Source organism: Drosophila kikkawai, chromosome 2L (assembly GCF_030179895.1).
Source record: "Drosophila kikkawai strain 14028-0561.14 chromosome 2L, DkikHiC1v2, whole genome shotgun sequence".
In the NCBI taxonomy this organism is placed as follows: domain Eukaryota; kingdom Metazoa; phylum Arthropoda; class Insecta; order Diptera; family Drosophilidae; genus Drosophila; species Drosophila kikkawai.
The window spans coordinates 2,224,946-2,248,187 of record NC_091728.1 but is presented as its reverse complement, the minus strand read 5'-3'; the positions used below and the strand labels follow the sequence as shown (position 1 = coordinate 2,248,187).

General features: G+C 42.1%; 6 protein-coding genes across 6 annotated transcripts; 3 read left to right on the top strand and 3 right to left on the bottom strand.

The window, feature by feature from the left end:
* Nucleotides 1-788: 788 nt before the first annotated feature.
* Nucleotides 789-2,150, bottom strand: LOC108079532 (histone-lysine N-methyltransferase SETDB1-A). The gene has a single exon (XM_017173868.2). The coding sequence runs from the start codon at nucleotides 1,977-1,979 to the stop codon at nucleotides 990-992; it is 990 nt and encodes a 329-aa protein (XP_017029357.2). The 5' UTR covers nucleotides 1,980-2,150; the 3' UTR covers nucleotides 789-989.
* Nucleotides 2,151-2,970: 820 nt separating this feature from the next.
* Nucleotides 2,971-4,951, top strand: LOC108079545 (uncharacterized). Its single transcript, XM_017173883.2, has 3 exons — nucleotides 2,971-3,097; nucleotides 3,169-3,300; nucleotides 3,421-4,951. The coding sequence occupies exons 1-3, from the start codon at nucleotides 3,040-3,042 to the stop codon at nucleotides 4,920-4,922; spliced, it is 1,692 nt and encodes a 563-aa protein (XP_017029372.1). The 5' UTR covers nucleotides 2,971-3,039; the 3' UTR covers nucleotides 4,923-4,951.
* EMC5 (ER membrane protein complex subunit 5) lies at nucleotides 4,868-5,551 on the bottom strand. The gene is made up of 3 exons (XM_017173884.2): nucleotides 5,383-5,551; nucleotides 5,248-5,300; nucleotides 4,868-5,185 (listed from the first exon to the last, which is right to left on the bottom strand). The coding sequence occupies exons 1-3, from the start codon at nucleotides 5,459-5,461 to the stop codon at nucleotides 4,991-4,993; spliced, it is 327 nt and encodes a 108-aa protein (XP_017029373.1). The 5' UTR covers nucleotides 5,462-5,551; the 3' UTR covers nucleotides 4,868-4,990.
* A 300-nt stretch (nucleotides 5,552-5,851) lies between these two features.
* Swip-1 (EF-hand domain-containing protein D2 homolog Swip-1) lies at nucleotides 5,852-17,837 on the top strand. The gene is made up of 2 exons (XM_017173997.3): nucleotides 5,852-6,462; nucleotides 16,500-17,837. The coding sequence occupies exons 1-2, from the start codon at nucleotides 6,224-6,226 to the stop codon at nucleotides 16,912-16,914; spliced, it is 654 nt and encodes a 217-aa protein (XP_017029486.1). The 5' UTR covers nucleotides 5,852-6,223; the 3' UTR covers nucleotides 16,915-17,837.
* Nucleotides 17,838-18,187: 350 nt separating this feature from the next.
* LOC108079620 (uncharacterized) lies at nucleotides 18,188-20,899 on the bottom strand. The gene is made up of 2 exons (XM_017173996.3): nucleotides 20,671-20,899; nucleotides 18,188-20,610 (listed from the first exon to the last, which is right to left on the bottom strand). Exons 1-2 carry the CDS (start codon nucleotides 20,739-20,741, stop codon nucleotides 18,366-18,368), a joined length of 2,316 nt encoding a protein of 771 aa, XP_017029485.1. The 5' UTR covers nucleotides 20,742-20,899; the 3' UTR covers nucleotides 18,188-18,365.
* A 197-nt stretch (nucleotides 20,900-21,096) lies between these two features.
* L2HGDH (L-2-hydroxyglutarate dehydrogenase) lies at nucleotides 21,097-23,238 on the top strand. The gene is made up of 3 exons (XM_017173947.3): nucleotides 21,097-21,559; nucleotides 21,755-22,612; nucleotides 22,675-23,238. The coding sequence occupies exons 1-3, from the start codon at nucleotides 21,417-21,419 to the stop codon at nucleotides 23,060-23,062; spliced, it is 1,389 nt and encodes a 462-aa protein (XP_017029436.1). The 5' UTR covers nucleotides 21,097-21,416; the 3' UTR covers nucleotides 23,063-23,238.
* Nucleotides 23,239-23,242: the final 4 nt, after the last annotated feature.

Genomic DNA, 23,242 nt, shown 5'->3' with positions numbered 1-23,242 from the left:
TTTAAGACTGTCTGAAATGTATTTGAAAATTAAATGTATATTAAATATATATAATTCTTATTTATTCTTACCAATCTCCCTGCTTATTTCCGTATAGTTCGGCAGCTATTTAGCCAATAACTGAGAGTTGTGCTGATTACAAATCCTTTTATTTGAAGTATTTACTCAAAATCTCGGGGGAAGGCTAACCGTGATTAAATGTACACAGGTCCCAACATCCCCGAAGCATTAACCCATGAATTATTAAAAATGTAAACAGATCTATTTAAAAATAAAGTGCTTTTATAATCAAATATATGGATCTAAGTAATTAATAAACAACATTACTTTACTTTGTTTTGCCTTTGGACCAGGTACATTATCTTATATTATATAAGATAATTTTAAAATGAATAAAGAAATCTTTATAGAAGAGAAACTGCTAAAGAAACTATTGAAAAAAAAAAACAATTCCCATTAATTTATGCAGTAATTCTAGCTTAGAGTAGAGGCACAGAAAATGTTACCAGGTAAATGTAGCTAGAAACATGTTGATAGCTACATTCCTAGCAACACCATTAATACTGGCAACCTATGGATGTTGCAAAGGATAGCACACCTTTATCATCAACTTTATTGTTTAATAACTCCTTTGTTTATGATCTAAATATTATGAAACTTTAGCAAACAGCTCTTCATAGGACTACTTATTATAAAAATATTTTATTTCCTAGAGAAACTCATATTTAAATCTTGAAAAATGTAATTAATTAGACTAAAACATACCACCTTGATTAGCACTGCTCATTAATTATTTTATTATAAAATATTTACAAATACATGTTAATACATATTCCAAATTTCATATTATTCAAAGTTTTTAATGAATTAATAAACCCAACATTATCTGGGACGACACAGGGCTTTCCTAACCCACATTAGTCATGCATTTTTTTATCGATTTTTAAGCCTTCTGCTTTCCAGTTTTTAATTGTGGTGACTCAGAGTGGCTAGTAAAACACCTGTCGCCGCCAACAGTTGACCAAGCAGATGCCTCCGATAAGGAGGGAGTCCAGCAGACGAGGTGAGGTGCCACCTGCGGTCGTCTCCTGTAGGGAGGTCATGTCATAGACATTGCAGTAGTTGCCATCGCACTTTTTGCACAGATCCTTGTTGGCCTTGCAGTAGAGAAGGAAGGGTGGGCTAAGTTCAGATGAACATCCACGCTCCACGTAATTCTTTTTGTCCGGCACAAGATTCTTGTCCTTAACGAGCATCGTATAGCATCCATTGCGATCTCCAGGAACTGTCTTGCAGGTGGTTTTCTGGTCATCCGTTACCGTGGCATTGCAGTCAAGGCAGGAGTAGCAGCTCTGCGGGCGAAGGACTGCAGGAGGAGGAGGAGTAGGTGTAGCAGTTGTAGCAGCAGTTGGAGCAGTAGTGGGTGCAGGCGTTGGAGCTGGGGGCGTGGTTTCCACCTGGAGACTATTGTTCTCGTAGGGAGCATCTTCCTGGTAATCGGGGGACTCTGTAGCTGTGCTTTTTACGGGAGAAGTTGGCGGTTTTTTGAGTATGTCTGCTTCAGCGGAGGAAGGACCTTGGTTGGTGGGTTTTTCCTGGTCTTGGACTTCTATTGGTGGTATACTGCCTGTCGTTGTTTCCTCTGCTGACATCACAGAAATCTGACTGCCATCAGAGGGCATATCCTGAGTGCCCAAGCCAAGGTCAGCAGGCTCCATCTTATCCTCCCCAGATTGATGATGATCCTGTTGCTCTACTTGAGGCTCAGTAGCTGAATCTATGAGGGGTTTTACTTCAGGCATATCTGTTGTAGGAGATATATTCATGTTATCCTTAATTCCCGGCGACTTCTGTTCATCAGGATCTGTACTCTCAACGCCTCCACTCAAGCTAACCTCCTGTATATTATCCTCCTGAGCCCTGCTCCATTGAAGTAGAGCCGTTAAGGTAATCCAAATAACAAGTAGTCGCACCCGCATGGTGGTCAACCGATCTGTTGAGGCTCCGTTAACCTTTTAATTTAAAACGGAGGGCAATAAAACTTCCCCTAGTGTTTATCAGAGCTTATCACAAATCTGTATCAGAGTAGTATCTTTCTCGTTATCTCTGAAGAGCTTAGCAAATATCCAATATTATTTGCTCCGATGAGCTTGTTGTTCCGCAGATGTTTTGCTACCAACTGAGTGGTCATACCTTCTCGAATCCGCTGATTGTCACGCAATTATCCCCTGGACTCTAAATTAAATCGATATCCCAGGGGGGGCGGGAACCCTTGACTCCCTAAAAATCCTGCAACAAATGCGAGCTGGTGAATTATTGATGATGCGAACTTTTTGATGGATCCGATGGGACCCTGCGATAATGGGGTCATGGCACATATGACCGGCTACATTATGGTTATGGCATTATTGGGGAAGGCATTATATGCACACATGCTGGGGGATTGAATCGGAACAACAGCTGTTGTGGGGAAAGGTTTGTACACTGGGGAAGGAAGTGCTACTGTGTAGAAAGGAATTTATTCATGAGATTTTATTAAATTTTGAAATTATTTTGATATCCGGAAAACCTATAAGAATGTTGATCCCAAATTTGATAGCTTTGAATTTAATAGTTTTGGAGATCTTGGATTTTATATGGGCCGGAGGGCAAACTGACATCCAAACGAGCAATCTAAACTTTTACTTTATGGATATGAGAATCTTATTAAAATAGAATTTATAGATCTAGATCATATAGTCTCTAAAATTTAGGAAATCTTAAGAGCTTAGGGACTTTTACATAGACAATAAGACCCTATATCCTATAGAGAACTGGTAGAAAATATATAATAATTATTTATATATTCACAGAAACGATATCTTAGTTGCAATATTCCCTTTCTTCTTTCTAAAATTCATGTTCAAGCTTATCCTTATCACCCTTGACCACTATATCAACTCTTTGTTATACCACCTGATAAGTCATAAAAAGATTATGACTTTCAATCAGCCAACAAAGGTGCAATATATTAGTTTACCTTCAGTCTAAGCTGTCAAAATGCTGCAACTGAATCACCAAGTGCTCCTCCCCCTGCTCCTGATCCTCCTGTTAACAGGTGAGCCAAACTTGCCAATCCTCCCAGAAAAATAATGCGTGGCTTATTTTTAAATGAATTTCCAATAATAGGCTGTAGTTGGGCCATTGTCTGCTATCATTGCGATTCAATTGCTTTGCCGGAATGTTCCCAGACCCTGGGGGAGGTGGGCGTTCTGCCCTACGTGGAGTGTCCCACTGAGCTGACGTGTGCCATGTCCATAGGTGAGCCAATTAACTTTATTTTTAGATTTTTTTGCCTAGACAAAGTGGTGAATAAAACGGTTTTTGCATTTTACAAAAACTTGAAACTTTTAAGAAACTATTAATACCTCCTCCTCCCAGTGGACTCCATTACCTATCGCGGCTGTGGAGCGGTTACCCCCACTACCGGTGCCACCTACTCCAAAAGCTGCTCCTCCAATCTCTGTAATGCCGGAGTCTATCCGCCCGGTCGCCTCAAGTGCCATCACTGCGCTGGTGAGGATTGTGTGGCTGCTCGGGGAGCGAAGCCCAAACCCTGTCGCTATCACTTGGAAGAGGATCAATGCTATACGGATGTCATAAGCTCCTCGGAAGCCTACAGGGGCTGTGTCTCCGAGCAGAATCACACGCTCTCCAGTGTCGCCGTTCTCTGCGATATTAATGGCTGCAACGAGGAGCCGGGAGCAAGAATGCAAATCTGCGCCAGCTGCGACTCTGCTACCGGTAGGGGCTGCAAGATGGATCTCTTTCAGGTGAACAGCGGCAAGTGCAATGTGAGCTTGTACGAGGAGTGCCAGCAGGAGGTGCTCCTGGGTGAACCCGAGGACAAGTACTGTTTCAGCTACCGGAAGCTAAGCCGAGTGGTCAGGGGCTGCTCCACGCAGATACCAGCAGATCTGGAGCCTCATTTGGATGAGCTGGAAAAGTGCCGGAGCAGCGAGAGCAACTGCAATGCCGGTTGCATTCCGCAGCAAAAGTGCCTGACCTGCGATACCCTAAATCAAGAGCTATGCCGGACGAATGTGAGTGCCATAAGCAGCAGTACTTGTGGCTCCGCCGAGGCCTCCGACTGCTTCGTCTGTGAGTACTCCGACTGGAGCCTGCAAAGAGGATGTGGAGCAGCGCCCAATAATCCCGGCATAGCCCGCTGTTACGAGTGCGACGAGCAAGGCGGATGCAACAACAAGACCTTCACGCGCTGCTATCGCTGCAGCACGGACGAGGCGGGAGCTGGTTGCGCCAATTGGGAGCGACCGGGTAGCATCTACATCGAGGAGTGTGGCGACATAGCTGCCCCTTGCCTGGCACTCTCCTACAGCAATGGCACCACCGAGAGAGGCTGCCAGCGCAAGGATTTGACCTGCTCCTCCTCCCAAGTGGCCAACTGTCGCTCCTGTGAGGGCAGTTTCTGCAACAAAGGTGCCTTTCCGGAGGAGCGTCTGTGGTGTCATCAGTGCAATGGAACTGGAAACCATGATTGCGAGGAGATCGATAGGGGACAAACGGCCCTGCCTTGCGCTGTGCACGCCAACGAGCCAGAGGATCAAGCCATGGCCTGCTTGGAGTACTTTGACACGCACAGCCAGCAGATTGTCCGCGGATGTCGCTCCAATCCGGATCTGTACTACGAGTGTCTGTTGAGGAGCAGCCACCACGATAGCTGTCGCATCTGCCACAGTCAAGCCTGCAATAACAGTCCGGGAAAGGAGCTAAGAGCGGCTTATGAGTTGGAAACCAAGGCCATGGCCCTGCTTATGGCCAGAAGCTCCTCGCAGTCATCACACATCCTAAGAATTACAGCTTTGCCTTTCATTTGGTTGATCTTTAGCATTATTATTATCTTGTATCTGGCGAGTGACTAAAAATAAAATTATATAGCAGCAACCTTAAAGGGATTCCAAAGCGGATTCGATGATGCCTCCTCCTCCTTCTATTCCGGTGGCGTGTAGCCCGGGTTCAAGGCACGACCGCGGTGATTGAAGGAGTAGAACGAGGGAAAGTTGCCCAGTGTGTCCCATGTCTTTTGCTGCATGTCCACGGTGGCGCGGATCTCCTTGAAGTTGCCCACCACCTCGATGATGTTGTATATCACAATCACCAGGCTGATGACGGTTTGCAGGATGATCTAAAAGGGATTTTAGGGGTCATTTACTGAAGATTAACAATAAGAGTTATTGGTGTGCTCACATCCAAGGGCAGGCTAGTCCATTCCTGCTCCGTCAGCCGCAAGTAGGTGCGATCTGTGGGAATTAATTAATAAAAATTAGTTAGTCGTGTGCAGTCCAAAGTTTATTTATCTTAAATTGAACGCTTTAAACTCACGGTGGGCAGCCGAGAAGGCGGCATGGGCCAGGCTGGCAAAGCCCGCAATCAGCAAGAGTTTGTTGAAAAGCTTAGCCATTATTTTTTATTAAACAATTACAATTTACAATCACAGGCGGCACACAGGTTTTCTACAAAATTTGCTAATTTGCCAATGCGGGCACACTTAGAGATGGGACTCTGGCTGATCAACATATCGATGTATCATTATGCCGATAGTCTTACTTGGATTTTAGCGATATTTTTAATGAATTATTTTTGTTTAAATATCTTTTTTAGATTTCTGTTCTTCCTTTATGGAGAATTATATATAAATAACAATCCTTCTACATATTTATTTTCCCATGCGATAGTTTCAAAATGTACAGCCCCTTACTATCGTTACTATCGGCACACTTGGCGCTTTGGTATTTTTCGTCAGCTACGGTCTCTCTACAAAGCCCCGTATATCTCGACTGCGCGGCTGACGGTCCCACTATTCGTTGTTCAACGTTCGTCGGAAGAAGTCGGCGCGTAAAAAGCAAAAACAAAGTTCCCCCAATAAGACTAGACAACCTGCAGTGACAGACCAAACCAGACCCGGCTTTTTAAGCGTCATTGATAACTCTTAGCTGAAAGCCTACCAGGACTCAAGCCACGCCTCGATTTTAAGCTCAAGTTGCGTGTGTGTGTGTGTGTTTTTCTGGCGCATCCCCGCTGTCTTTGTGTGTGTATCCCGACGTCGCTTTTCGGCTGCTGTCCTTGTTTTTGCGCGTGGGAGTTGCCAAACAAAAAAAAACGGCAAGGCGAAAAATTCCAGCACAGAGCAAGGATAAATATTTAAACAGAAGCTTAAGCCAAGATGTCCGTCTCATCGAACGCCTCGTCCGCATCGCGGAACGACAGTGTGGACAGCCCCAGCACCACGACCAACACGGATAGCTCCGAGCTGACGCACATCCTCAATCGGCGGCAGGAGATTATGGACTCGCAGGAGGCGGGCATTGAGATACCGCGCACCTTCAAGGTGGTCAATGTGTACACCGAGTTCCATGAGTTCTCCAGGAAGCAGATCAAGGACTACCAGAAGACCTTCAATACGTAAGTCAAGGCCAGAGATTATGGGGGCTGTAAAGATACTGGTTGTTTATTTTGGGGTTTAATTTTAACACCTTGAAGACCAACAAAAAAGTCTAGGAATTATCTAAGATTTTATTTTATTTGAATTATTATTTCTTGCATCAACTTCTTAAAGTTTAAAGCTTGCCAAGAACTGATTTAATTATTCATTTCGCTTTATAATTGAATTTTCCAATTTTCCAAGTCGCTCACCGCCTTTTTCTTGGCGGCTCCTTTCACCTGCCGCACACTTGCAGTCACTTTCCCAGGCACCTTTGCACCGCTTTTGCGTCTCATTAGCTACCATGGCAAAACATAAAACTCATGCGCCTAATGGCCATTTAAATTGCATTTACTGCGGGCTCCTCCTCGGTTACTGCCCGGCTGCCCCCCCTTATTCGCCTCCCCATTATCCCCAGGTGCAATGGGGCATGACTCACAGAGTGTCACAGTCGCTTGCTGATACCCCCAAGTCGTGCTCCCGTCGCGCGGATCATGACTCAAGAGCTGTTTTCTGCCCCAACACTTTCAGTTGGATTTTATTAGTGGGGCTACAGTTGAGCTTCTCTGAAAGGGAATTTCCCATTTGCAATTATGAGATTAATTTCTAATAATTAGCAGTAAATGTAATTCATTTTATAATAATAATTTATATATGCTTGCTATTTTTTCCAAAGACATCGCTCAGTTTAAGTTCTTAATCAAAGAGTTCTTTATTTAAACAAAAACAAGTAGAAAAGCCCTTGTAGAACCCCTAAAAAAGTAAAGTATTTTCAAGGTTCCCTTAAATTTAAAATAATATTTATTTTAGCTTATCAAGATAGCAGTTGGGGTTATCGAAGATCACCTGTATTCCAACCGTACTTCTGCCCGGTTTCGCATTACCATCCAACGACGTCAACCGCCGACGACACCTTGCCACCGATGAGGTTCTGGGGGTCTCCTCCCTTCGTTTCCTAGTCTTGCGGTGGATCGTTTTAGTGATAGGGGGTGTCTCAAGTGTCGCCCGATCAACCGCAGCCAGCTATTGCGCAATGTGTTGTTAGATTAAATCTCTCTAGAATTGTTATTTAAATTCAGGCACATGGCACGTAGGGCCACTGCCATGATAACTTATCTCTCGGGCTCATCCGAGTTATCTCTGATTAAACGGAATTTGGCAAGCACCTGTGTGCAGTCTCCAGACTCTGATTCAACTCTTTACTCAGCCGAGGTGAGGCTGAATCACCTGGCAATTCCGCTAGAATAAAGTAAAGCCTGTAATTGCTTTCCAATTTTATTTACCTTTTAAATTGGCAATTGCTTTTGCGGCTTCTTAATGGCTTTCAGCTGGGATTTTTAGTACATTGTCTTGCCTCCCTAAAAGCAGTTCCTCTTCATCTGGGTCAGTGCTTGGGGGCCTTTGGCAAATTGTCAAAAAGCAACCCGGCCTGCCTGCATTATGGCAACTGCGAACGTGTTCTGCAATTGTAAATTGCAGCAAAGACCGAAAGACATAAAAAGACACAACACAACTCCAGGCAGTCTGGGAAATAAGCCACAAATGGCAGACAGACTGACTTTTTGGTCTGTGATTAGCTAATGCGATTTCGTATATGGAAAATAAGATTGGCTATGGCCAGGAAACAGTTTTAACTGGGATTATACAACTTGTTTATAAGTAGAGGAAAGACCAAAGTTTGGGTTTGAATTTTGGAGAGGATTACCAAATAGAATAGGTTAAATTATGTCTATAAACTTGCTTAATTCAAGTAAAAAGATTTATAGAAAGATTAAAATCTATAAATATATTGAAATATTTTCTTTCTCAAACTAAAATCCACTCTAAAATATTTTTTTAACAATAAACAAAATTAAGACGTGACTTGTGAAGTAAATAAAACTTCTTTCTAAACAAAAATAATTCCCTAAAAAAACCTTTAAACAATTGTAGAACATAAATACAAAAAGACGTGACTTTATCAAGTGAAATACCAGACCAGACTTATTTTAAACACAAAAAAATTCCCAGCCACATGCCTTCATTTATTCTACATTTTTTATTAGAATTCCCTATCAGATTTCCACACGCACGTACTCTATTAAATTGTCTTTTACAAGCTTACAACAATTTTTTAGTACAAATGCCCGACCTTTTACTCCATCTTCTTCTTTGAAAATTATAATAAAAAAAATTAAACAACAACAAAAAAACCGGCTAAAAGCAGCGCCTTTTGGCATTTGCTACGACTTGAAGTTAAACTGATGTGCTAAACTTGCAAATTGAAAGCTCAAAACCTGAACCCGCTTTAATTAAAACATGCCAGGCATTCAAGAATCGAAAGCAAATCTGAGTCACGCATTGAATTGTGTTGTTTAACACTTCAACAATTTGTATAAACAAATTCACAAACTGATTCAGCAGAGCAGCAGATCGAGCGCGTTTCTGCTGAATTAAAATTATATGCAAATGTAAACAAATTCATACCAAGACGTCATATATTCAGACTTCCCAAAACGATAAGGTCCATCGAAAAGCCCAGCCCGATTAAATACTATATATATAACAAGCATGAATATATGTTTATATTTTTCATTAAAAGCTCATGTTTATAGCGTTAGTTTACACATCCCACGCCCTCACTTTATCTTGGCTCACGCAATGTGTTTCAATGTTTTTTCTTTTCTTTTACAAGACTCGCTAGTTTCCCGATTGTTTTTCCCTCTTGTATGCGTCATTTTCCGCACAACTTCTGCTCAATTTCCGAGGGAAGATATATAAGCGCTGGCACTAACTTCTGGGAGGCGATAAACTGCAGAACTGTATCGATTATGCAGTTTATGGCGTCTCAACTCGAAATAAATCATCATCATGGGGGAAGAGTCGTCTGGCGTTGGCTTGTTTTTGGATATATAGTATAGAGTAAAGCCTTGTGTGGTCTCTTTGAGGACTCTTGATAAGCGGAAATCCCTATGCAAACGCATACTTGGGGAAAATCAACCACCATTTATGGATGGTACTTATCATATATTTCATATACTATGTACTTTATGTACTTTTGATGCAAATTTGCAGAGATTTCTGGGGTTATATACAGTGTTTATTACAGTAATGTAGCTGAGTTGTGGTTCTATTAGTGTGATTATTATTTGTTTAGAAGAAGAGTGTGTTTATATTACTCCATATTGAGTAGAAAATGTATTTTTATCTCTGTTTTTTATAGATTAATATATTAAATTTATAAAGAAAAGGTTAAACTAGGGTTTAGAAGAATTTCTACACAATTGTTTATAGTTTTGTTATGCTTTGAGCTTATCAAAATCATAAAACCATACTTTTTTAGTCTTTAAAAACTACTATTTAATGGGTTTTTCAAGGCCTATAATTTCAAGTTCCAAGTAAACCCCATATAACATAATCTATGATTTTGCGGCATGGCAATTCCTATTCAATATTATATTCAAAACAATTAAAACTTGTGATTAGGAAAGTAAATAAATATTTTAAAAAGAAAAAAAATGTTATATAAGCTTTAAAATAAAAGAGTAAATAATCTACAATTTCCCCAAACTATTTTATTTTGCCCTCAGACTACAAAAGACCCTTGAATTCTTTGTAATTCCCTAATTAACCTCAAGTCTTTGCTTAATCGTAGCTTAAAAGTGTAGTAAATTCAAGGTAACTAGCACCCAGTGACCACTGTGGGCACTGAGCTTCTCTATTTCGCGCCAAGGGGTGCCATACGTATCGATGCCAATTCTACTTGGGCTAGTATCGTTGGCTGTCGTCGCTCTGGTTACAGTTTACAATTTGAGTTCAGGGACAACAAAAGCAAATGTACTTTTTACGCACTTTACAAAGTGTCCAAATGGGGGAGGAATTCGGTTTCCATTCGTGTGGGCTTTTTATTGCGGCATGGAGAACTTTTAATTAAGTCGCCAGTTGCACCACCGCCACCACCACCCATTATCACTCGAGCGTATAACCCGGGCTTTTGTGCGAATTATGTATGACAAGGGTTGATTTCCAGGACAATTGCATGTGGGACTTTTCAAGTGTTTTCCGCGCTTATTTCCCACTTTTCTCTGGCTTTTGCCATTTTGCATATTTGCCTAGGTTCATTGACACTAATTTTATTATTTACCAACTGCTGTTCGTAATCTCTTGGTTTCGATGGTAGCAAATTAAGTTTTCGGGGGAATCGATAGTGCTACATTATCGCTTTTCCTCCCCAGAGCTTCCGGCTGGCTCTACGGCACAGCCTCCGCTTTCATTATTTCCGCGCACATGTGCAGTCACGACACGACCTTTCCTTAGATTGCAATTTGGCCAAAAAGATTGCCAGTTGCGAATCGCATTCAGCAGGCGACGACGGGCAGTCTGGCATGAAGGAAAATTAGGTACTATATATACATATAGTAAACTAGCTGACAAAGGAAAGCGACACATGACGGAGAGAGAGAGGACGCAGTGTCCCTCATCCTCCTCCTCGCCTCCTTGTGTCCATCGACGCTTCATTGTAAGCATTGCTATTGCATTTTTTTTACGCGCTTTGCGGTTGCTGGATGACTGACACAACAGGGGACAAGATATTAGGAACATGAATTTAATAATTAGGACTTTTTTGATTTTTTAGGGATTATTTTTGGGAATTAAAAGTGGTGTACAGTTTCAAAATTTTGTATAAATTTAAAGCTTTGCAAAAAGAAAATCTTGGAATTATCATATTTTTTACTAATTTGATTCGATCTTAACTTAAAAATTACCTAAAAATATTTACTTATCTCAAAATAGTTTGAAATATTTTTTCTATATTTTCATTTGATTTAAAAACCCTTCAAATAACATTTATTAAGAATATAAAAAGGGTGACTATATCCAGAAATTATTTCACTATATTTAATAATTATTATTTTTATTTCATGAGTAGCTTTGTATATTATTTTAAATCTCCCAGAATAACCCATTCAAATGTTTTTTATTTAACCTCAAGTATGATTAATACTTTAATAATCAATAACCAGAACCAGAGTTCTAATAAATTTCTCTGTTTTTTTATGTTTCCCCTTGAGTTACTTGCTAACTTTTCTGACTAACCAGATGACCCAATAATAATGCCAATATTTACACGATGATTAAACATATTATGACTGATAACTGCTAATACATTAACCACCATTGTGATCATGTTTAATGTGTTGTGTTCGCCTCTCGTTGTTGTGTCCACTCAATTGAGGAAATATCAAATTATGTAGCGAGCGGCGGCATCATCATCACTCTGTCCAGTCAGCCATTCAGTGCGCTGTGTGTGCCCCCCAACTTGTTCGGCAATTAGTCACTGCATTAATGCATTGTCCACTTTAGTTGTTTGATTTACCCATTCTGCTGGGGCGATAAGAAACCAGAAGAGACCCGAGTTGCAGCTGCCTCTGGTTTCCTGCAACAAGCTACATAGCTAGCCTAGGCCTAAGCAGCTAAAACTAAAAATAATCAGGCGGCGGGACGACCCACGCAACGTTACTCTTACACTTCCACTTTGCTTTGCGTTTGCTCCAATTTCGAAATGTCAAAAATATGGCGAGTTTATTTTTAGGGGAAGCCCCATGCCACACACATTTTATGGCTCGTTGGAAAAGGATGGGAACGATGGACCCCCATTAGGAGTTAGATTTATTGATGGGAGAAAGATTTAAGGGACTAAGTAAAGTAGTTTTTATATAATGAATTAAGAAAATAAATATAGATATAGATGCTAAACAACCTCAACGCAGTCCTAAAAAACCTCTTCAATGTATCTGAAGAGGTTTTTTAGGACTGCGTTGAGGTTGTTTAGCAGAATTATTTATTTGATTTTTGAAGTCTTTGAAAAATTATTAAAATATTTTCTCTTATATATTTATGAGTTGTCTTTAATGCTTTGTGATCTCTAATACTTTATTTACTCAGAAATCCCTGTTAAATAATCCAGAAAAACCCCCTGAAACCACTTTGCTCCAAAGCTAATAGTTCCCCTCGAGGTGTTAACCCCTACGATCACGATTACTCATCCAATTAACCCCATATTTTTACGACCATCATTTTAAATGCAAGTTCTGCAGTCATGTGTATTTTATTGATTTACAATTTTACCTAGCCGAGCCGAACCAAGCGGCGGCATATCTTTCAATGTCCCTCTGTTCTCCGCTGTGTGTGTTTGTCCAGCAGGCAATGTGCACAGGTGCATGTTTGGTTTCGAAACCGACAAATAAAAAAACAGTCGGGCAGGTGAGACGATCCAGACGATCGAAATAAACAATCAAATTGTGTATGCAAGGCATGGGCCCTTGAACATTTCTTCGTTTTTCGTTTCGATTCGAGGGGGACAAGGCCCACGGTGCGGGCTCAGGCAACAATGATGATGAAAACTACGCCCAGCGAGAAGACGTGCCAGGCATTTTGAGTTCACAAAAAGCCGTTACACAGAGCAGCAGTCATCGTCAGAGTTCAACAGAACTTTAACAAAGCTTTTTTCTAGCTGCAAAAATCAGAATCACAGTCTGAATCGGAGTCGAACAGACGGACGGACGGACTCCCTTTGGCATTAACCCGCTTGGGCATCGGGGGCACAAAAAGCGCCACTCACAGAGTGTGCAAGTTGCAATTGCCATAGACATTAGGCAGCTAATAAAGAGAAGCCGTGTTCAATAAAGTAATTGCCGGTTTAAACATACAATTGCAGGTGAAATGGTAGGAACAGTAATATGTAGTTTTAAAAAATAACGAATAGTTAAGGTTTTTGCTTTACAAAAGGGATCTCGAATAGGGTTTTCGTTGAAAATTGTATAGGACAACTATGAAATAATAGTTTTCCATTGAAAAATGTTTAAAAAACTTGAAAAACAATATAACTTTGGTTGAGTTTATGTCGTTTTTTATCTTTTTAATTTCTGTTGCATTTTTCTATTTTCCAAAGCCCCAAAAACAATTTTAAAATAATATATAAACAATTATATTAAACCCAAAATATCAAACAAATTAGAAACTACAAGAAATACTTCCCTTTCCAATACCATTTCCCAAAAGTGATTCTATTCTCTTGACCAAAATTGTTTAGCAAGTACACATGCATAGATAAATTTACGATGCAAATTGCGGCATGCATAAACAACACCAATAACAATGGCCAGCTGACCCCGTTATTTGTTGAACTGTACACGAAATAACGATAAAGAAAATGAAAATCGCAGGCCGATATAGCATATGGCCCTGCCACAACAACAATAACAACAACAACACCATTGGCCACATGCAATGAGGCAGAAAGATGCTTTAACACCCCCACAGGAGTGTGTGAAGTTGTGCGATTCATTGAAATGAAAACAAATCAATAAAAATTAGGCTAAAATCCAACTGAGGCAGGAAATTGGGAAAGCAGCAGGAACACAGCAGGTGTTCTTTTGGTTAAAATATATACAAGAAATATGGGGATAAATATGGTTTAAAATTACTTTAAAAGGAAAGGAATTTCAAGGGATCTTGTGACATTTCCCAAAGGAATTCTTTAAGAAGATTTCGCATTCTTTAAAGACTTTCGTAAATGATTATCTTTTAATAATAAATAGTACACTTTACAATAATAATTTGTGTGAGTAAATTCCTCAGTTCTCTTTAGGCCTTTGTCCCAAATATGTTTACAAATATTAAAAATAAACTTTTTATTTGGTTTCCAAATTTGTTATTAAAGATTTTGATTGTAAACCAAGAAGTGCGAATTAACATGTTTGAAACCTTTTAGCTGTGTAAAATATTTATCGTGTTAGTGTGAAAAAATCAAGAAAATGGGTTAATTATGTTGAAGTTGTTTATATATTTACTCAATAATATATTTAGCACCAAAAAAAATTCTAAAAAATTAAAAAACAGAAGCCGAAATCTCTTAAATATTTGTTCACAAAAGATTTTTTTAATTTTGCAATAATCCAAGTCAAAAATTCCACTATTTCCAATTAGTTTTTCCTCCCAATTTTACCTGTAACCCACAAGCCAGTTTATTTCAGTTCAATCCCACCCTTTAATTCTTCTAAATTGATAAATTATAACTTGATAAACACAGACCTCTTCAGTGGCGGCTGCTTGATTAATTGAATCGAACAGCTGGAGTAGTTGGTGGCGTCTCTGTGGGCCACAATTGAAAAGAAAGCCAGACAACGACACACACACACCTCTTGATTAATTTGAAAGAAAACAACAAGCGAGCTACCGATCGGCGAAAAGCCAAGGCAAAAGCCAACAGAAAATAAATACAAAGCAAAGAAAAAGTGCCACCAGCAATTGTCACATTGACGCAATGCTCCGGGGAGCTCTCTGGGAAAGAGTGCAATTGGAGTTAATTAAAGAGGCGGCGGCGATAGCGTAACAGTTGGCCAGCAGCATTGGTGACACCTTCCAGCCATCATCATCCACGCTCGAGAGGATTCCATCTTGGCTAATTACTTTCACTCTCTCGCTTTTCAACGCAATCACGCAATTTGTCCATACACAAAGATTCGTTTCAATTAAATGCTGAAATGAATAAAAACGAAATGAAAGCGAGACTCGTAATCTAATAGATGCTACTTAGTATCGTTATGAAAACATTACGTGGTCGGGCTTCTAGAAATCGAAACTGAAAGTGATTGGGTAATATCCCCCAAGGTGCACTGTGTGGTGTGTATCCATCCGTTTTCAGTTTTAATATCATGTAGTTATTGTCAATGCAAGTTGAGTTTGCCAAGGAAGTCAGCCAAAAGTGGCTGCGTATTTTTAGCAACTAGACTTGCAACTAGTTTAACTAGTTTTCTTGGCCATCATGAGATCATCAGCATCAGTATCCTTCGCCTAGCTAGGCAAGGTCGCTTGGTTAGCCTGTGAAAACGAGTTCCCCCAAACAACAGGCTGGTGGCATCTGCTGGCTCATCTGCCACACGCGACTCTCCTCTGCGTTTTCTCTTTTTTAATATATTACACAATTAGTTAGCAACTTTTGATTTTATTTGCATTTTTCAATCGCGATTTCCTCGCGGAAGTTGGGAGAGCCATTTGAACTTTTGACTCGCCGGATTTCGGTCGTCGAACTTGCGTGTTGAGTAAACGGGAATCCGTGTGATGTAAATTCTGGCAGAAAATATTATTTTAGAGGGTATGGGAGGGCATATAAGACAAGGTGTTTATTGGGTAAGTTATTAGGGGAAAAATTAAAAAAAGGGGTATCTATAGAGAAGCTTGTGGGAATTTTTTAGGGCAGTAAACCAATTGCTACTTGTGAATTATAGTGCTAATTTAATTTTTAATTAATTAATTTACTTTGCAATATATTAAAGAGAATTTTGTAAATACTTTGTGGAGTGAATAAAATTTTTTACGAATTATTTAACACCTAATTAATAATCAAAATAAAAGCCGAAATTTTATATCAATATTTTTAAACAAAAAGAAAGCTAAGACAACAATTTCCATTGACACATTTCAAGTGTATTTGCCAACAGCATATGTTTTAAATTAAACTTATAATCTCTAAATAAGTAAAACAAACAAATAAACAGATTTATTACCTGGCTTTGTTTAGATCTTTTGTGTCTCTTTAATATCATAATCATATCACCCAAAGTCTGACCATTTAAGACACACAATTTGGCTTGCAAATTAATACGATTTCATTAATGATTTCATGGATGATTTATGGCCCGTTTCGCTGCTGTTGCTATTGTTTCGACCGCCTCTGTAGTTTGTGTTTGCAAAATTTAGCATGAAATTGGGGCGAGGAGGCGCCCCCTCCTCCACTCCCACGACTTTTGGGCCACGCGACCTCTGACGCCACACACGGCGCTGCACCCACGCTTTTGCATTATCGATTGCTAATCCCCCGCCGACATTGGCGTCGGTCTCGTGTCTCTCGGGTTTCTCGGGCCTGGTCAATGACCACTACTAACATTTATCTGTTTTCACACCCCGCCCTTTCCTCACTGCTTTGATTTTCTGACTAATTGATTTCTTTTTTTGTTTTCTTTTCGATTTTCCACAGCTATGATACTGCACGCGATGGCTTCTTGGATCTGCAGGAGCTCAAGTTCATGATGGAGAAACTGGGCGCCCCACAGACCCATCTCGGGCTGAAGAAGATGATTGCCGAGGTGGATGAGGATAATGATGGCAAGATCTCGTTCAGAGAATTCCTGCTGATCTTCAGAAAGGCCCAGGCTGGTGAGCTGGACTCCGAATCGGGTCTAAATCAATTGGCCCGCCTCACCGAGATCGATGTGGAGCAGGTGGGCGTCAGTGGGGCGAAGAGCTTCTTCGAGGCGAAGATTGAGCAGCAGCTGAAGACGAATAAGTTCCACGATGAGATCCGGGCGGAGCAGGAGGAGCGCAGGCGCGAGGAGGAGGAGCGGGTCCAACGACGTCAGCAGTTTCAGCAAAGGGCGGCGATCTTTCAGTAGATACGCAGAGCCAACCCTTAGTCTAGCGCTTAATTTTGTGGCGTAGGTTAAATCGAAATGGAGACGCAGGCAGGCATTTTTCAAAGCATCAAACGCATCACATACAGTAGCAGATATATACCCATAATCATAATCCACCCATATATGCACTCATGGGGAAGGATCCCTTAGCTAGAATATATTTTTGGGAATTTAAAGTTTCCTTGTGGAGAATTTTTGATTTATTTTTTGAAGGAACTAAAGCTTGTTTTTATTAAAGGCCTGAAAATTGTTGAATTCATGACTTTGGATTCCCTTTTTATTCACCTTTCTTTCCCTTAAGTCTCAGTCAAGGGATCCTTGTTCTTCATACACACAAACCTACGTAACATATAGATAACGAGATCATACCAAAAGCGTATATATAGTTAACCCTTAGTTAAGAGAAAGTGTTTTTAATTTTAAGACATATATATTTTATTATGCTTTGGTGTTGCGCAAATGTAATCCTTTTGTTGTTTCGAAATTTATAATATTTTTAATTTTGATTTTTTGTACTTTGTAGTGTGCCATTTTTTATTTTCGTTCGTTTATAATTTTTAATTTTTTGTTAATAAAAAGAAGAGAAGTAATTAGTTAAGTAAATGATTTATGTGAAATTCAAACCTACTTTGTACATACAACAAAAAGTTAAAAAGTTAATCTCTGTTTACTCTGTTGGAATATATATATATATAAATGTATCTGTGGAATATTTAAGAACAATTAAGTTTCAATTTCAGTATTTCACATTTAATTGTTTAGCAATTAAAAGCAATACTAATTAATAATATTAATAATTGCGTTAAATACGAGAATACACAAGAAAAAATACACACGTACTTTTAGAGAACAAAACTTATACTGCAATTTAATAAATAAATGTATATAATACAAAACTGGAATTTCTATGATTTTTGAGATTTATTTTTACTTGGTTTTATCTTAAAACTTTTATGTTATTTGGTTAGACCTTTTTACAAAAAATTCTCTTGGATAGTGAAACCTTGTTTCTTGGCTACAAATTAATTTCCAGCTGGGAAGGATTCATTATTCTGGAGTTACAATGCCTTTTGGGGTGGTGTGGGGGGGGTTTGGTGGGGTTTTAGTACCTAGTGCTGACATGTGGATCCAGATCGTAGTCAGACAATTGAAGGCGCTTGCACTCAAAATTTTAATATGATTTTTCATTAAATTTTTTAACGGAGCGGTTTGTTTAAAACATTGATTAATCTTTATTAATTACTGAAAAATCTCGAATATTTAATTTTGTTTATTTAATCTTTGTTTTCAATACCTTTTTACCTGTATGCATTGCAGAATATAAATAATTATGTGCACATAAGAAAGATATTTATGAATTAACCCCCACATACCCCTTATAACATTTAGTATCCTTAACTCCTCTCTCAAGGACACCCTGCTCCTGTACCCTACTGCTTCCTTTCACTCCCCGTCAGCATAGGATCCTTTCTCAGCGAGTGCCTGCACCTCAGCATGTCACATTTCAGGGCATAGCGGTGCTCACAGACCGGACACTCGTGCGGCTTGAGCTGCAGGTGGTAGCCCTTGATGTGCTGGGACAAACCATTCCGCCGCTTGAAGACCCGATCGCAGATGCCGCACTTGTGCTGCCGCTCCGTCGAGTGGGTGATGTCGTGCTGCTTGAGGCCGTTGAGGGAACCGAATGATTTCTTGCATATGGAACACGAGAAACTCTGCTTTTTCTTCACCGCCCTGGACGACGACGACGCCGATGACATGTGGGTCTTGGTTTTCTCCGGCTTTCTTTTCGGACAATTGAGTTCGTGGCGACGATACAGGCGCCAGTGGGCAAAGGCAATGGCCTGACAGTGCCGGCACTTGAAGCTCTGCAGGCGACGCTGGTGGTTCTTCAGTGATAAACTCTGGCAGATGTATTTCATGTGCTGGCGGAGACCCCTACGCGAGCGAAACAGTTTCAGGCAGCCACTGCAGCGTCCCAAGAAGCTGGGTTTCACCTTGACAAAGTGTCCCTTGAAGCGACGATGCTGGAAAAGCTGCTTGAAGCTGGGGAAGCTTCGCTGGCAGACCCGGCAGGTGTGGCCATGCCTTCTCTTGGGTGGATTTAACTTTTTACATTTCAGTTTTAATTTACGATAACGATCGGCCAGCTTGGCGTAATTTGCAGAGACCACAGCCAGCTGAGGATCGGGCAGGGGCAGAGCAGTGGCTGCCAGTTGAGTGGCTGGAATGAGATCCTTGTGGTGGAGGAAGCTGCTCTGCATGTCCAGTATGTCGATCTTTTTCTTTGGCTGCTGTTGCTGCTGCTGCTGTAAGCCCGTTACAGGAGGACTATTCTGCCACTCGGGTTGCCAGTAATCCAAGGGCTCCGTGGCCATAAAGCCCTGAGTGTTGCCCTCCAATTTCAGGGCAGGATTCAGCGGCAGATTGACGGGCACACTCACCATGGGTGTGCTGTTGTGACTGAGAGCAAAATGCTGATTCAGGCTTTCCAGAGTTATAAACTTGGCCGTGCACAGGCTGCAGCTGTGGAGGCGAAAGGCATCGGAGGATTGGACCACGCTGTCGTTTAGAACCACAATATTTGGCTTACTGGAGGTGGGAGGAGGAGGCACTGGCGCCGGGGCGGGCAGCAGTTCGCAGAGCATTGGATTGGGTATTTGGCTTACATTTGTGACAATGGGTTTGCAGGAGCGGGTATCAGGCATGGCTGGAGGAGCATTAGGCGGAGGAGGACCAGCCTCTGGAGCCACTTCTGCACCCTCCACCTTCTCCGTTTTGTACTGAAGATTGGGCAAAGGCCATTCCTCCTTGGCATAATTATGCTCCTCGGTCAGCAGCTCCGACTGCAGCATCTCATTGGCCGTCCTCAGGGGCTCCGATCGCTCCGCCTGACCCCCCACGTCCGCGTCATCCGGTATATTGATGAACGGATCGTCCAGATTGATAATCTCCATGATATCACAATTGTTGATTATGTCCTGGGAGTTCAGCATGGGAAAATCGCAGAATTGGAACTTTTGCTCCGTCTCCTCGTGCTCACAACCCTCGTCCTGCTCCAGGCCCAAGTCCAGTTCGTCGGGAAACAGATTGTCCAGGCTCTCGCAGGCCTCCTGCTTGACGCGTACCGGACAAGGCTCCTGTTTGATCTTCAGTTGGCGTCGATACTTGCGCTGCAACTCGCTTTGCGCCTGCATGACCACATCGATGAACTGGGAGAATTGCTCCAGCTTCAGGCAGCACTCCTTGCAGATGTCCTTGGGCAGCGTGTCATCCTGCAGGATCTGGAGCGTGGGAAAGCATCTCTGAATCATACCAAACAGCTCAAAGTTGTTGTCAAAGGAAGAGCAATTCAGAGCGGAAGTGCCGCAAAAGCGGCAGGTGGCCTTAACACCTGTTGCCGTCGCCTCGGCGGCACTAGCGAGGGTGGGTTTATTCGCTGGTCTAGTGGGAGCCACGTGCTGCTTCACTGGCACACTTGGGGCATCCTCCTCCGGCAATCTAACCGTGGGCACAGCGTTCTTTTTGAGCGTCTTTCGGTTGTTGCTGCAATTGAAGTCATCGTCCACGAAGTGGCGGCTGCACACGGCACTCCACTTGGAGGGCATCCATTGGCCCGTCCTCTGGGTAAAGTCCTGCCATTTTTGCAGTAAATCTTTTCTTTTAAAGGGGAATCTGAGAGGGGAAAATAACCAGTTTGATTGAGTTTTTCTATGGGGTAGCAGCTCTTCTTACCTGTGGAAGGAAATGCTGCCGGCATGCAAATATTTATCGCTGCAATTCACCACAGCACAGTGGGCGGGCATCTTTTGGTGGGTCAAAACACCCCAATAAGGCTATTTATTTACCTAATTTCAAGAAATTTATTTGCTTTTGCATGCAGTTGATAAAAATTAAGTGCAATCAGCTGTTTTTGTTTTGTTTGAGTACGGAAAGTGTGACCAGCTGAGGGTTTTTATTTTGAAAATATAAATAATAGAAACATTAAAGGTAATTAACAATACATTATAACTTATAATTAATATTGCTGTTCAAGATATCTTTTAAATATAAATAAATTGAATCTTATAAATATATTTCTTTCTTCAAGTCACAGTGTCTATTTTAGGTTTATTAAAATATGCACCTCTGGTCACTCTGAAACTTATCAGCAAAAATATCGAACAGCTGACACGCGCTGCCGCCGGCCTGTTCCCCCCACCCCCTCACACACACCTAGAACGTATATCTGCTTTTCCCCCGTGTACTTATCAATTAGCGCCTCCATGTCCCCTCCCCCGGCACAGATGCTCGACCCGTGAGCATAAGTATTTGCTCTCGCGACACAGAAAACCTCCCACAGGCTTCAGTCGGTCGATTCGCTCGGAGGCGTTCGCACATTACGCACAATTTGCCGGAGGAACACAGGCAAGGTCAAGCAAGGTCTTTCGACGCTCAAATTCTACGTGCGTGTGTGTGTGTGCGGGTGGAAAGCTGGAAAAATGGGACAAGCTCGTTTCCTGATCAACGGAGTGAGAGTGGGTTTGGCCAAGGTAGGCACGTCGGAAACTCTCACTAATCCCTTGGTCACCAGCCAGGTGGCGACCCAGAAACGGCATCAGCACGGCACAGCAACAAAGAGCTGGTAAGTAGGTCCAAAATTCTGATAAGACTCTCTCTCCCTTGCTCTTTCTCTGCTTTGTGGCGCGTTCAGATACTTTTTACGATCTTTGGGATTGAGATAGAGATAGAATTGGGTTTTACGTGGTTTTTTGGGGGTTTCAAAGGGATTCTAAATATTAAAACTACGACTACAACACGCGTTGTTTATATCCTTCAGCGCCTATGATCTCGTCGTGGTTGGCGGTGGAATCGTTGGCGCTGCCTCTGCCCGGGAGATCCTCCTGCGTCATCCCAGCCTTAAAATCGCCGTCCTGGAAAAGGAGACCAAGCTGGCCAAGCACCAAAGTGGCCACAACTCCGGCGTGATCCATGCTGGCATTTACTACAAGCCTGGAACCCTAAAGGCCCGTCTCTGTGTGGAGGGCATGCACTTGGCTTACGCCTATCTGGACGAGAAGAAGATACCGTACAAGAAGACGGGCAAGCTGATCGTGGCCACCGACGAGAAGGAGGTTAAGCTGCTGGATGACCTGCACAAGCGAGGCATTGCCAACAAGGTGCCGGACCTGCGGATGATTGAGGGCAGTGAGATCCAGGAGATCGAACCCTATTGCCAGGGGCTGAGGGCTCTGCATAGTCCGCACACCGGAATCGTGGACTGGGGCCTGGTTACCCAGTATTACGGTGAGGACTTCAAGCGAGGCGGTGGTCACATCTACCTGGACTACAATGTGAGCAAGTTCAGTGAGACTCAGGAGGACAGCGAGTATCCGGTGACAATACATGGCGCCAAGCCGGGTCAAACAGTTCGCACCAAGAATGTCCTGACCTGTGGTGGCCTGCAATCGGATTTGCTGGCCGAGAAGACTGGATGCCCTCGGGATCCTCGGATTGTGCCCTTCCGCGGGGAGTACCTGCTGCTGTCCAAGGAGAAGCAGCACATGGTCAAGGGTAATATTTACCCAGTGCCTGATCCCCGCTTTCCCTTCCTCGGGGTTCACTTTACGCCACGCATGGATGGCTCCATCTGGCTGGGACCGAATGCAGTGCTGGCCCTGAAGCGAGAGGGTTACACGTGAGTTTGGGATTATGACTGGGTGTTTAGAGTGTCCCTTACATTACCTTTCCCCCCTCCAGCTGGGCCGACATCAACCTGTTCGAGCTCTTCGACGCCCTACGCTATCCCGGATTCGCCAAGATGGCCAGCAAGTACATTGGCTTTGGGCTCAGTGAGATGTCCAAGTCCTGGTTCATCAATCTCCAGGTCAAGGCTCTGCAAAAGTACATCCCGGACATCACGGAGTACGACATTCAGCGCGGTCCGGCTGGCGTGCGTGCCCAGGCCATGGATTTGCAGGGTAATCTCGTGGATGACTTTGTCTTTGATCGCGGCGAGGGAACTGGTGCACTGGCCAAGCGGGTGCTGCACTGCAGGAATGCTCCCTCGCCGGGGGCCACCAGCAGCTTGGCCATTGCCAAGATGATTGCCGATAAGATCGAGACAGAGTTCTGCATCGGCAAGTGATAACTAAACTCCCAAAACAAAAAACCAATATATAGTTCAAGCTCAAATATTCAAATTCTAATTTTTTACCGCAACTGACGACAAAAACCTTGGCATTTCACATTGTAAATGAAATAAAGTGCATCTATTTTATGTAAAAATATTGAAAATATCGAAAAATATTCGATAAATTTTAATTAT

Bases quoted from the DNA above. Each gene is read 5' to 3' on its own strand.
- L2HGDH (XM_017173947.3), top strand. From the start codon at position 21,417: ATGGGACAAGCTCGTTTCCTGATCAACGGAGTGAGAGTGGGTTTGGCC. The intron at 21,560-21,754 runs GTAAGTAGGTCC...TATATCCTTCAG, and splicing joins GGCACAGCAACAAAGAGCTG to CGCCTATGATCTCGTCGTGG. The intron at 22,613-22,674 runs GTGAGTTTGGGA...TCCCCCCTCCAG, and splicing joins CTGAAGCGAGAGGGTTACAC to CTGGGCCGACATCAACCTGT.
- LOC108079545 (XM_017173883.2), top strand. From the start codon at position 3,040: ATGCTGCAACTGAATCACCAAGTGCTCCTCCCCCTGCTCCTGATCCTC. The intron at 3,098-3,168 runs GTGAGCCAAACT...TTCCAATAATAG, and splicing joins CCTGATCCTCCTGTTAACAG to GCTGTAGTTGGGCCATTGTC. The intron at 3,301-3,420 runs GTGAGCCAATTA...TCCTCCTCCCAG, and splicing joins GACGTGTGCCATGTCCATAG to TGGACTCCATTACCTATCGC.
- EMC5 (XM_017173884.2), bottom strand. From the start codon at position 5,461: ATGGCTAAGCTTTTCAACAAACTCTTGCTGATTGCGGGCTTTGCCAGC. The intron at 5,301-5,382 runs GTGAGTTTAAAG...TAATTCCCACAG, and splicing joins CGCCTTCTCGGCTGCCCACC to ATCGCACCTACTTGCGGCTG. The intron at 5,186-5,247 runs GTGAGCACACCA...AATCCCTTTTAG, and splicing joins GGACTAGCCTGCCCTTGGAT to ATCATCCTGCAAACCGTCAT.
- LOC108079532 (XM_017173868.2), bottom strand. From the start codon at position 1,979: ATGCGGGTGCGACTACTTGTTATTTGGATTACCTTAACGGCTCTACTT.
- LOC108079620 (XM_017173996.3), bottom strand. From the start codon at position 20,741: ATGCCCGCCCACTGTGCTGTGGTGAATTGCAGCGATAAATATTTGCAT. The intron at 20,611-20,670 runs GTAAGAAGAGCT...TTCCCCTCTCAG, and splicing joins GGCAGCATTTCCTTCCACAG to ATTCCCCTTTAAAAGAAAAG.
- Swip-1 (XM_017173997.3), top strand. From the start codon at position 6,224: ATGTCCGTCTCATCGAACGCCTCGTCCGCATCGCGGAACGACAGTGTG. The intron at 6,463-16,499 runs GTAAGTCAAGGC...GATTTTCCACAG, and splicing joins TACCAGAAGACCTTCAATAC to CTATGATACTGCACGCGATG.